At 36.9% G+C, this 13754-nt stretch overlaps 1 protein-coding gene across 11 annotated transcripts in view; it reads left to right on the plus strand.

Moving 5' to 3' along the window:
* Positions 1 to 13754, plus strand: part of PTPRM (protein tyrosine phosphatase receptor type M) — a 473439-nt gene that overhangs the window by 188404 nt on the left and 271281 nt on the right. For all 11 annotated transcript variants that reach the window (XM_062632987.1, XM_062632988.1, XM_062632990.1 and 8 more), the window contains exon 7: positions 2545 to 2838. In XM_062632987.1, coding sequence (XP_062488971.1) covers positions 2545 to 2838 — 294 coding nt within the window. The remainder of the gene's footprint in view (positions 1 to 2544; positions 2839 to 13754) is intronic.

The following is a 13754-nucleotide window of genomic DNA, read 5'->3' on the forward strand; positions in this document are numbered from 1 at the left end:
TCAGTGAAAGGTGGTGGTGCTGCAGCCTGATACTTATCTGATTAAGTGATTGAAATTTCTCAGTATCCTAAAAAAATTAAACCATTCTGTCTAAAGAACAAGTAAAAAATAACAATAAAAAAATAACAGAAACAAATAAAAAGTCAGAAGAACAAGTTTCATATTTCAGTCATGAAATTGGCTCATTATATTTGGTAGTACACTGTATTAAAGTGTCTGCTTAACTCTGGATCTCATGTTTTTAACCAGTCACTTAATAATGAGCATCATATTTGTAATGAAAGGTTCATTTTATGTAACCTCAGTCTCTGGTAAGAAGACTACTTTTAGTATTAAACTACGTTACTAGAATTAAACTGCAGTATATGTAGGCTTTGATAAAATAATGCAGCTTGCATTAACCTTTTGCACTGTGGTCACAAAGGAATGAAAAATATGCCCTGAGGGATAAAAAGACAATAAAATACTGTCTGTTTCAAGTTCTTGTAATACTTGGAATGAATTGTTGTAACCACTAACCTTAGTGACCTAACTCCTGAGTTCGCATTTTGAATGGCACTTCAACAGCTTTTAGTAGCATTTGAAACTTGAAAGTAATTAACTGTTCTTTCAGCATGGCTAAGTAAATGCCTTAGGATGCTCTATAAAAGTTACATTTCATGTCTTGGCTCACAAAACAGCCTAATGATTTAAATTGATGCTAAATCATTTTGAGGCTGTTTCCAGACGTGTTATTGCTGTATGAAGCCTGAGTTTATATACTTCAGGAACAATAATTTCAATAAAACTGCAGTATGACTCTAACCAAAAGATGACATCAGTTTGCCATATACTGCTACTGACATATAACCTTGTTTTCCTTACTGATTTGAAAATGTAAATAATATTATTTTCTTTATGTTTTGGAATCTGCCATAATATAATAAGCAATTTTTATGTCTATTCCTATCAGTGATAATTAGTTAGATGTCTTCAAAGGCATTCTGGATTGTTGCTCACTGTATCATGCTCTTTATTACAATAATCAATTTGTTAAGATGAAAATATATATTGCTGGTGCCTTTGTTTGCCATTTTGTGATGGCATATTTCAGCAATTACTAACAGGTCACACAGATCGAAGCTTACATATGAGTGTGCAGTGCTAATTAGAGACTAACTATCTGAAGCATAGCTAATCTTCAATGTACTTTGTGCTCTGTGGGTTGAGTACTCTTTCTGTAACTAAAGAAAGGTATCATAATGCAGAATAATTACATGTTTGTTAAAATAGCAAATTTGCTATTTTTCAGGAAACAGTAATACCTATTTCCAGAGTTCCTTTGTCCCCTGTGCATCATTCCTATATGTTTTTTGCTTTAACTCTTGACTTTGAAGTCTTTGAAAAGAGTATGAAAAACATAAATTCAGTTTCTTTTCTGTTTGACTACCTATATCTCAGCACGCTGGAAAATGGTTAGCAGAAGAGGATAAATCTGAATCTACAGCTTAAGGAAGGCAGATGTTCTACATTCATTACATATTCTGTGTAGCCTTAAGAAGGTGGCAGTGTTTGCTGATAGATATGTTCAGAATATTGGATAAAACAATGCCTTATTACAGCAGCCTGATTTCATTCTACTTCAATATATTTAACCAATGGAAGGGGTATTTTGTTATTTTGTGCAGCTGTGATGTATGAAGCAGCAGAGTAATTTCCTGGTTAATCAACAGGAAAAAAAAAAAGAATTTATTTTCCTTTAAAAGGAGATGAGGTCTGCAAATTATTTCTGCAGTCTAATTTTAAATGAGGTGTCTATCATCTGTTAAAGAAAAGTTGTTTTAACATTTAAACTTTTGAAATCTTTAGAATGCCAACTATCAAAAGATGCTTGCTCTGTGAGACCAGGTACTGCTTCTGTGTGGCAGCAAAAATAAGCCGTAGGATCAGACTCATATGAAAGACTAAAGAATTCCCCTGGCTCTCATTTAGAAGCTCTTTCTGTTTAACCAGGATAAAGGACTTGAAAAATGCTGTATTTATTCTGCTTACACTGAAGTCTATGAAAATACGAAGGCTGAGTAGCGCAGTCCATGAGAAATAATGAATAAAAAATTCATTTTGTTTTCATGCAGAACTCACTGTTCTGGTTATGTCTAAGGATAGACTGCAATAGCAATTTTAGCTTAAAAAAAATATAGTTTTCTGTAGGATTTCTATTTACATCCAGTAATAACGATATTTTGATAGGAAAACCTGACGTCATCTTCATTTTTAAACTGTAAGTTATAATTTGCCATGTAATGTCTGGTGACTGGAGTATCAGTACCTGGTTTGAAGTTACTCAGAATAAAACAAAATTTTCATATTAGAATCTCCAAGTACATAAGCAACACAGTTTGCATATTAGATTTTATTGGAAATAAATTATTTCTTCATAACCCTAGTTTTATGGATTCTTCAACTCTAATATAGTGCAAAACACATTGCTTATTTGAATGTTTTAGAAGCAGAAAAGAATTACAGTGTAATCATTGCTGTTTTTTGTAACTTGCTATGCTTCAGAGCCACCAGTTCCCATTGCTCCACCTCAGCTGTCCTCTGTTGGTGCAACTTACCTGTGGATACAGTTGAATGCCAATTCTATCAATGGGGATGGACCCATTATTCAAAGGGAAGTTGAGTATCGAACTTCAAGTGGAAGCTGGTATGACATACAACCTGTGGACTCCACAAGCTATAAGATTGGGCACCTGGATCCCGACACAGAATATGAAATCAGCGTATTACTTACAAGACCAGGTGAAGGAGGAACCGGCTCTCCTGGCCCAGCTCTCAGAACAAGAACAAAATGTGCTGGTAAGTACTCAAAAGTAACTGGAAATTTGTAAGCATCTTTCTAAGGTTGAAAACGTAAGTTATTTCACTAGCAGTTTTTACTGTGTACCTTAAACCATCAGGCTGCAGGATCTAAGACTGAATGCCTTTAAGTATAAGCTATTGGTGTATGTCAGCTACAATGACCTTGAAGCCAACCTTCAGTGCCACTGTAGAGATGCCTGTGCAGTCTTTATTGTCAGGTATGCACTGAGCTCTCTCCATTTCATTACACCCCTTCCTTGCCAGTTTATGTTTGATCCCAGGTTGTTTTTTTCTTCTCTCTCTCCCCCTTTTTTTTTTTTTTCTCCCTAGTATCCCAAGCCTGATAAAAATTCTCTTTCTTTTGGGTAAAGTTCCTTTTTTCTTTTTTTCAGTGTCAGATATATCAAACTTGCAGACAAAGTGGAAAGAGATCCCTTGTAACAGCAAAAGTATGCACTGTTAAGTCTCAATTAGCAGATGAGGTTTAGCAAAGGGCTGCTTTCTTGAGTGACTGACAGCATGTCTTTTCTTTAAGTGAGGTAGTGTGATTTATTTTCCTGGGTTTTCCTGGGTTTCTTGGCTCCTGTTTTGGATGTTATAATTAATAGTGCTGACCTCTGTAAAAAGAATTCAGAGTAGACCTATTATACAAAAGCAATTGTACAGTAATTTTCAGGAAGACTGGCAGTGATATTAATTTGGGATTCAACTGCTCACAGTATACTCTGACCTGGAGGGTTTTTTTTTTTTGTCATTAGTATTTTGAATCTTCTTTCTGCTGCTGTAAAGTTGGTGGAAGATAGGCAGAAGTGTATGTAGAGGAAATAGGACTAAGCAAATGGTATTAGCTTATCGATCCTAATCTTTTAAAGAATGACTTAGTATTATTTGTCTTTTTAACAAGAAAAATCACATACTTCAGTTCTTAACTGTGAGGTTGGCGAGGCACTGGAACAGGTTGCTCAGAGAAGTTGTTGCCGTCCAATCTCTAGAAGTGTTCAAGGCCAGGCTGGACAGGGCTTTGAGCAACCTGGTCTAGTGAAAGATGTCTCTGCCAGTGGCTGGGGGTTGGAACTATATGAGCTTTAAGGTCCCTTTCAACCCAAACCATTCTATGGTTCTGTGATTTCATGTATTTCCATTGGATATGAGAGTAAAGTTACTTTTTGTGAAGTCACCTGGCCACCTGTCAGTGGCTGAATGGCATTTTAGGTGAACTGACTGGTAAAACACCAAACATAGAATGAAATAGTTGTTGTCAGAATCCCAGTGTTACGTTTTGAAGATGCAAGCTTATACGAGTACTAACCCTTTTATATTATTTTTGTTTGTTTTCTTACTGTCATTACTGGAAAGAAGTATTTAATGAAAAATACCAGAAAGCAGTATTGTTATCATAACAGTTAAGTATTTAGTATTTATAAGATTTATATTTACTAGACCAAGATAATTTTAGCTTAGTCAAAAGTGAGGCATAAAAAAATTAGAGTTCCTATCAGGAGGCTTTCTAGGTGACTATGCCTTTCATAATAATGTAAAATTATCTGTCTAGTCAAGATAAGTATGTATTTAATACACAAATATTTCAGTTTTTTTTAATTAAAACAGTTTTTTCATAGTTTGATCATAATATGACATAGAGTGCTGTGTAAGTGAACCTGTCTGTGCTGAAGGCTTAGAGTGTGGTGGGCTGATAGCCAACAACCAAGTACCCACACAGCCACTTCACTCAGTCACCTCTGCTGCAGGACAGGGAGAAAATAGAAGGAAGCAAGAAGACTTATGGTTTGAAATGAAGACAGTGTAATAGGTGAAGCAAAAGTTGCACTTGCAGGCAAAGTGAAATAAGAAATTTATTCAGCATTTCCCATCAGCAGACAGGTGTTTAGCTGCTTCCTGGGAAGCAGGGCCTTGGCACACGTAATGGTTGCTTGAGAAGACAAACGCCATAAGAATGAACTTCCCCTCTTCCTCTCCTTTCCTTGTGCTTTGATTGCTGACCATTACTTCATATGGTATGGAATATCCTTTTGGTCAGGTGGAGTCAGGTGTTCCCACTGTATCCCCTCTCCCAGACTCTTTTCCACCTTCAGTCTACTCACTGCAGGGACAAAGTGGGAAAAAGAGAAAGCCTGCAAGCACTGCTTAGCAGCATTCAAAACACTGGTGTGTTACCAATCTTCTTGTAGTCACCAATCCAAAACACAGCACCATACGGGCTACTGTGACGGAAATTGATTCCACCCCAGCCAGACTCAGTAGAGAGAGAAGTCCACAAGTTTAGTTATATTTTTGGCCATCATATCCTTTTGGTCTTTTCAGTGGTGCATACTGTTAAGTGTTAAAACATGGTTTCAGAGTCATAAACCGTTATGTAGTGGAAGTATTTTATTATCTGGTAATGCCTTGTAATACATCAGCATTATTTGTGTTTTCATTAAGCTAAATGATAACTCTTTTCAATTAAAAGCAGAAAGTGATGGCTGGCTGAAAAATGTACATTGTGTGATGATATTAAATCCATCTCTATAAATTGTCTTTTTTTTACAGCAGGAGATCCTGCTTTGAAGGTGTAGTGGTTATTGGTTAACTATTAGCAAATGTGACATGCAAATAAGTGGCCCAAGGGTTTAAAAAGAGATGTTGATAAACTAATGACAGTATAATTAAGCTGGGTAGGAGTAAAATAATGCCAGTCTCCAAAGCATACCATGGAATTAATAAAGCAGGAGTCTTAAAGAGGAGAGTCATTGCACCTTTTTAATTACTGTGATAATTGTATGCTGCTTGCCTGTTCCCTAGGGGTCTAGTGAACCACTTGGAGACTTGAAGCAGTATGCTAGATATTCAATAATCTTAATATTTCTCCAAAGCATTTGAAATATGTTTTCATTTTAGCAAAATGAGATTTCAGAGGCTTGTAATAGACAAGTCTTATCTGCAATTTTAGTAAATAAAAGCATCTATAATTAGAATGCAAAGGAAAAAAAATCTCTCCAGACTTGGTTGCATCACCTCAGTGGAGCAGTTACAGGCTTTCTAAAGTGCTTTGACTTCCTTTTGATCAAATGTAATACAAATGTAAGTGCTTTTCCAGTGTAATATTCAGGAAGGCCAAGGAATTACATTCCGGTCCGGATTAGATTAAACCTAGACCGTGGAGTTCAGGTTTGAAAAAGAGGAGTTTAATGGATTTTGGCCATTGTGGATTTTGGTTTGTGGAACCACATTAGAGTCAGACTTAGAAAAAAGGAATGTTTCTCCTTTCGAGATCTGAAATCAAGACCTCACCTAGTTGTCTGGAATTTGAATCACCAGTTGCTGTGCTCAAAGCTTCCTCTTCCTGCAACTGTCTCATATGGTGTTATGATCCTAGAAGAGTGATGCCAATTAAAAATAAAAGGGGGGGGAGGGGAAGAATATCCATCAGGAGACACATGACATAACATTTCCATCATACAGCATATCTCAAATTACTCTGAGGTATATTTCGACTCTGGCATAGTTGTAAAATAAGGATTCCAGAGTAGTCACACACAATTAGGACTATTTAGGAGCAGGATACCCGAATGCTGCACACTAAAGACACTGTTATTTGAGGAGTAAGACTTTTAGCTTAGTGTGGTGCTCACAACGTCAACTACTACTATAGAGACCTCAACCACCCAGCCACTGCTAGCAGTTAAATAGCTGCACAAATATTTGAACAGAAGGAATCACCTTGTATGTAAGCACAGAACCAACAGTGGCTCTGCCATATGGGATATAATAAGTTTGAGGATCTGAGAATCAATAGTTATAAAAAAAACGCTCTTATGCTTTACTGAAGTAGATTGGGAATCCTCTTGTGCCTGAAAAAATCCAGAATCAAATCTCTAAGTCTGACCCAAACCCAGTAGAACTGCCCATAGTAAAACCTACGTAGGATTGTTGAAGGATTAATAAGGTAGACAGTGTTTTGTAGTTTCCCCTTATCTGTATCAGTATTTCTGTGGGTAGAATTATTTCAATGTTTTGCAGCATGTTTTGTCTTTAAAATGGATTGCATGATACCAATCTTGATCCAGTGTATGTACCTGCACTCTAATGGTGAGACAGTGCCCCAATTAAAACAGTCTCCCAGAAAATCCAGAACTGCTATAGCCTCTCTATTAGGAAACTTTATTTTTTAACAATGTCATTCCTTGAATCCACTGGTGAACAGAAATAGCATAAAGCAAGCTACTGGAGGAAGATAAAATAAAATCCTTTCTCCTGCTAAGGGAGAGGATTTTTAAGGCCTTCTAGGGAAAATCATTAACTTTCCTCATCATGTTTCTTTTTTCACTGTGACATATTGAATAATTCTAGAAAATTAGCATATTTTCCTTTCCCAAATCGGAAGACTCTACTGTAATTTAAGAAATTGAAAAAGAAGTAAAAGACTGCCATGAAAGAAACTTCTGATGGACTATCCCCAATTTGTGAGGTTTTTTTTAACAGTCAGAACGAAACCACAATTATTGCCTTGGGATATTTGCAAAAAAAGTCACTGGCAATTTAACCAATAATTTTCCAGGCAGAGAATTCACACATTCCTTGTACAAGGAAGTAACAGGAATGTCTTAATTAACATAGTTCATTTTGCTGTCTCTTCTACCCTATCACCAGAGATTGTCAGGAGGAAAGCTGTTACTCACAGTACAACTGAGCTCTTGATTCACTGCTGCAGGTTAGTTGTAAACTATCTGTTACTCCTGGAAGGCTTGTTGCAATCTGGAAGAACAGAGGAAAGGAACTCTTCAAATCCCCACTCTTAAAGATTATTCTTTTTCATTTTATGCATTTTGATCACTGCTTTGGCTTCAGCTGGGTAATTTTTCAAGGTGTCAAAATAGCTAGTTCTGTGCTGGCATCTACTCGTGCTGTGAAGAAAAATCTGCATGTGCCAAAATGCTCACTGGAATGAACAGTGAATGAACAGGGATGGAATGAACATCCTCTTTCCTCTGATCAGTTAAGACCTCCTCTCCTATTACCAGTTTGTGAAAATTATCAGGTGTGGACCAGAGCAACAACCCTCTTTTGATTATGGAATGTTAACTAAGTTGCCTGTTTACTCTTCTTCATTTATTAAAAGGGGTCATAATTTACAAGCATATAAGACTTATAGCCATTTGAAAAACTGTAGGGACTTTTTAAATAGTCCCTAAAATTATACAGTACTGTATTGTCATACATTCTCTAACTGCATCAGGTTGCAAGAGACAAAAGTATCTTAAGGCAGGTGGTACGGGCCAGCACCTGTCTTGAACCCTGCATGCAAAATCAGTGTGCTTCTGGCACACCAAAGAGTACTCTATGCCACCACTTCCCTCCTACCCCATGACGTGGAGCGCTTTGCCAAGTCCTACATGGTGGACAGTCTGCAGCACCTAGTGTATGACATTCTGAATGCTCAGTCATCTTCGTAGTTGATTTTCCCTATTTTCTACCCTCTTCTTTTGTCATCAGTTCTGTAGGTAGTCTCTCCCTTTGTCAGTGTTCATGCCCTAGCATGTCTTCAGTCTCAGTGGTACTGCTTATTTCCATGCTCTTCCCCACTCTATATCACTATTAGGAAATTAGTTTCTTCCTAAGAACTTCTTCAGGTTGAAATGGTGGCTGCCTTTCTCTGTCCTTGCAGGTTTCTGTGGATCTTTTGACCCTTTTGTCTCAAGAAAGGAGGGAGAATCTTTGTGTCACTGGGAATTAAGTTCTTCCTTCTTGTTGTTGTACATTGGGGGACTGCCTGTGAACATGTTCAAGTTTTTTCAGGCATATAACAAAGTCTTACCATGGCTTAGTTTTGAGATCATAAGAAAATGTCAACTTGAAGCTATAGTGCAGATTCTTTTCTACAGCTGTTTCTCAAAACTTTGCAATTTTATCTCAGAAGTTTGAAACAAGGTTGTGCAGCGGTTTTGTGTCAGAGCTAGACCTCAGATCACAGACACCTGCACCCTGAGGAGGAGAGTTGCAGATACTGCACCATTTTATATTCCATGGAAAAGTTCAATAGTGTTTCTAAGGTCACCATTCAAAACCTGAAGATGTAATAAACTTTAGTAGGAAGTTGGATTGATTTATCAGAACAGGAAGTCCACAGTGAACTTACATTTCATGTATGGGTTTTATTGTGAAAATAAATTACAGTTTTAAAAGAAATTTGAAATTGAGAATTCCTACTGTATCGTATACCATCCTTTTCCTAATACCTTTCCAGTATACAAATCATTCTCATATAAGGCTCACTTTCTCATAAGGGTAAAGGCTAGTATTGTTTTTTGTTGCAGCGTAGCAGGTGAATCACAGCTTTTGGATGTGCAGAAAGTAAGCGCTTAGATTTTAATAGAATTCCAAGAAAATGTTACCTAGTAGGATGTATGTCCATGTCTCTCTGTCAGTTGTCACTTCCCTCTGATTTAGAAACAAGAAAAATTTATTCTTGGAAAGGGCCCTACTGAAAGTACAAATGATGTCCAGCTGTAACTGCTGTCAGAAAGTTCTTCGCTGGCAGCCACTTGCCTGGAAACTAGGATCCCCATTGTTCCTTACTGACCTCTGATGCTGTTTTACAAAACAGCCTTCCTTGGTGTTATTGGAGATCTTGAGTCAAGAAAAAAAAACAAACATAAATTTCTCCCATAAAAAAAAAATAGGTTTTTTTTTTCAATCCACATCTCCTTTTCATCTCACAGTGCAAAATTCCCCTCTGTGAGTCTGGTTAAGTTCATGAAAGTTAATGCAGCTACAACAACTGTCACTCCTATCTTCAAGACGGGCAAGAAGGAAGACCCAGGAAAGTACAGGCTGGTCAGCCTCACCCTAATTCCTGGGAAAGTGATGGAACAACCAATCCTAGAAACCATTTGCAAACACGCAAAGGACAAAAGCATGATCAGGATGGATCCACAAGGGACAAGTCATGGTTGATGAACCCGATAGCCTTCTGCAATGAAATGGTTTGGTAGGTGAGGGGAAAGCAGTGGAGATACTCAAAAGCTGTCTGGACATGGTACTCGCAAGGGAAATTGCAGGTCAGTTCTCCATTCTGTGATTCTTCAGTCTGTGAATACAAACACTTTTCCTAACAGCAGCAGACAAGGAAGCTGGTGTTATGTAGAAATTACTAATCCCTGTGCTTTTGTGTTGTCATTACTCACTAAATACATATTTTCTGTTAAATTACAGAATCCATAGGTCTCACTGGAGAAACAGAACATTTTCCCTCCCCATCACCTGAAGGGGAGAGCGGGAAGGGGACAGGGAAACTACTGTGAAGGTCTGTTGGCCCTCTCTGATTGGACTACAGATGGCTGGAGTGTATAAGGAATATAGACACATTCTAGTGATGATGAAGACACAAGAGTATTAAACCTGAATGTCAGATTGGTTTATTTTGAGGAGCCTCTCCTTACAATGGGGGGAAGCATTTAGGATTCTTTTCTGACAATAATATTTGGGTTAATGGAGGGGTGAACACTGTGTTTGTATAACTGCCAGGTAGGACTGTCTTTGGTCATGTGAAAACCAGTTATATAAATGGAGACTTAGTTCTTCGCTTTATTATATTCCCATTTCAAAACATTTACAGAGGAAGAAATTAGCCTGCTCTTTGAGACAAATGAACCTTCACCATCTTATAGCAAACCTGAGGGGCAAAACTATTAATTTCACATCTGCCAGGTAGAGGGAACATAAAGAAAACATAATGACCCTTGAGAAAAAATAGATAATATAATTCTCCTTATGACATATTTCCATCTTCACATTTGTTGCAGTCTCTTATTAATTCTAAGGACAATTCTAAGGATAATCTCAAAAAAAAAAAAAACAACAAAACAACCCACTCAAAACCCCAATTTTACCCAACCTTGATTTGTGAAAAATTTCACATTATGGTCTGAAAAAAAAAAAACAATGTTAAGCTGGGAGTGCGCTTGTTATAAACAGAAGACTGGTATGTGAGCACCTTTCATAGTAATGGTACATTAGCTATACTTGTGATAAATATTGATAGCGCATTACTTAGGATTATTCTGTTCTGAACAAATTGAACATGAGCTGTTTCATGGATGCATTGAACCTCTGTTTTCAGGAGTATTATTAGTGAAGATTTATATGCACACAGTTCTCTGTTTTTAAAAGGAATTAGAAATACAGAAAAAGGAATTCTTTGGGTATAGGTGCCTTCCCTGTGAAGTTCCATGGGTACCTTGAATTTATCCTTAAAAACTTTCTGCTGAGCACTTTCTCCCCTCTTCTGAGGGGCAATTTTCACATCAGTAATTCCAGTTTTCACATCCAGTTGTACCATACTGCCTTCCTGTTATAGGCAAACTTCACTTTAGCAAATGATATGGGAAAGGATAGCTTTTCCTCTGCTTTAGTCACTAGAGAGGGTTTTATCCAAAAGCAAAGCAAAATCTTTTATACATTTGAAGTGGGTAAAGTGTATTTGCTTCTTTAATTTATGTCTAAAAGAATAACTAATTATGTGTGCCTGAGAGTGTATATGTCTGTATACATACACACATATATATCCCCATCAATCCAGTTCTCTTTTTCCTTTATATACATGTATGAATATATCACCCCTATGACCAAAGGGGACTTAGGCTCTGAAGAACAGGTTTTGTAATTAAAAAAACACGAACAGTTGGGTGAAATTCTGAGCCCTCTCTTTTACGAGCCAGGAAAGTAAGATATCCCATGGACAATGGAAGCCTTATTTCTGAAAGATTTGTCAACTAAATATCATCACCTTTTGACGGTAATCCCATTTGCCCTTATGACAGACCTGCAAGGCAGGAGGCAGCGCTCAGTTAACCAGGAGTCTGCTGTCAAATGGAGTATTTGATGTTAAGACTTCTGCTTCTCTACCCTGAGCCTCCTGAATGAGTGCACTAGCTTGGCTCTCTCTCATCTTCTGGAATTAAATTCTAGCAGGTCTGCATCAAATTTAAATATGATCCAAGTCGATTTGGATAAAATATGCCAGTGGTTTTAAAGGGGATTGAGAGATGGATGGATGCATGGACAGGCGTGCTCCTCTGTTTTATTATTTTAAGGCTCACTGTTTTATTTGAGACTGTTAGACCATGTGCTAGCTTGCATAGCATCTTTGGCCAGTTGTGAAAACACAGAACTGCACAATTCTATCGGAGCATCTGTGAAGCATGAAACATCCAGGACTTACATAGAAACACTGAAATCTCTTAGTTTTGTTTTATTTTTTTAAATACTTTACAAAAAAAAGTAGAATCACAGGTTTGCAGAACGAATGGTACATTAATTCTGCCTCACTTCAAAGGAAAATGCACAATAACACCACTCAGGTGCTTCCGTTCTTTTTTTCAGTGCTTGGGAGGCATTTTGGCTTTGCAAAGCTGTTTGTTTTACAAATGTAGAATTGTACACTGATTCTAGTCCAGCCTTCTGAAAGTTCCCAGGAAGAAGGGCCTGTTCTGTGAGTTGTGGCTTTTCTGGTACTACTTTTTTGCCATAAAGTACAATTACATATTTATAGCGTGGACTGTAGATGAGGTATCTAGTTTTAAAGCTGAAATCAGGACAGATGCTGATGAAGTTATTTTTTGATTTTGGAAGAAAAAAAAAATCTCTTCAGAGTGCTGGGTCACTGCAGTACTGAAAATAGGTAACGCCATCCTTCAGTTCAAGTATCTCTTCTGGTCAGCAAGTGTACATCACGTTTCTAACTAGAGAATAACAAATTTCATACAGTTCAGAGAGCACTAGACCTCTGTTCTGATAGATTTAAAAGAATATTTCTGTTTGGTAATCCACCTAATTACTGCTGATTGTGGTGGTTACACAGGGATGGGCATCTCTGTGGAAGTAAGATTCTTCCAGACTCTTGCAGGCAGCAAACATTCCAGACAGAAAAGTTGCTCTATATTCTTTTTTTGCTACACTGTATCTACATGGCTAGATGGATTCTGGCCCAAAGAAAATAGAACATTTGACTGTGAAGACACTGAGCAGACAAATACTTGCTTAAATATCTAAAAGGAAATAAAACTGGAAATGCTGTGCATAGCATTATTGTGAAGTACTGTATTAAAAGAAGAAAATGGAGAGCAAAATAAGACTGCCAATGAAGTTGATTTAAGGGTCTTGCCTTTCAGTATGCTTTTTCATCCATAGGGTGATCTTTTTTTAGAATGAGAATTATGACCAACCATCTAAAATACTTTTAACAATTGTGTTTTCAGTTTTATACTTCTGATGTCTGCATTTGTCTTTCAATATATACCAGGCTTTGAGCACTCTTTTTATTATTTTAAATGCAGTAACAATTATCTGTGCATTTAGTTCATAATTATTCATTCTGTTCAGCTTGATCCAGTTCCTCGTAAGAAAAAAAGGTTTTCTTTTGGGAGAAGCAGAGTTCAGTTTTATCCATTAATTCATGATTCAGAGCCCTCTGAAAATGTTTTGGTTCAGAAATTTTGCAGTAGAAAATGATGTTTATAGTGGACTGGTATCTTTTAGTATTATACATATGGGAAAAATGCATGTAGAACAAAAAGTCAGTAGTGTTTACTCTTGACCCGCAGAAGCACCTTTTCATGTCTAAAAAAGTTATATTCTTTGGAAACAAAAATCAAATTGTCTGTCAGTTACTTTTTGTTTTGACTGTTTCTGCAGATATTTTTCTTGCAATTAGCTAAAAAAAATAAAATTCAATAGTTTACTTAATTACTGTTGTACAGCATTGAGTTTGAGAGGATGAACCAATGTGTAACTGGTATGTTTGGCCAAGTAAATTAAAAAAAATAACTTTTAATGACCTGAGCGTAATTATAGATGGCTTTGGAATGACAACTGGCAAAAATTGTACTATAATTAAATTTCCATTATAAAAGTTT

The sequence above is a fragment of the Pezoporus occidentalis genome, unplaced genomic scaffold (assembly GCF_034315485.1).
Source record: "Pezoporus occidentalis ecotype Australia unplaced genomic scaffold, CSIRO_AGI_Poc_V1 ctg4, whole genome shotgun sequence".
Taxonomy (NCBI): domain Eukaryota; kingdom Metazoa; phylum Chordata; class Aves; order Psittaciformes; family Psittacidae; genus Pezoporus; species Pezoporus occidentalis.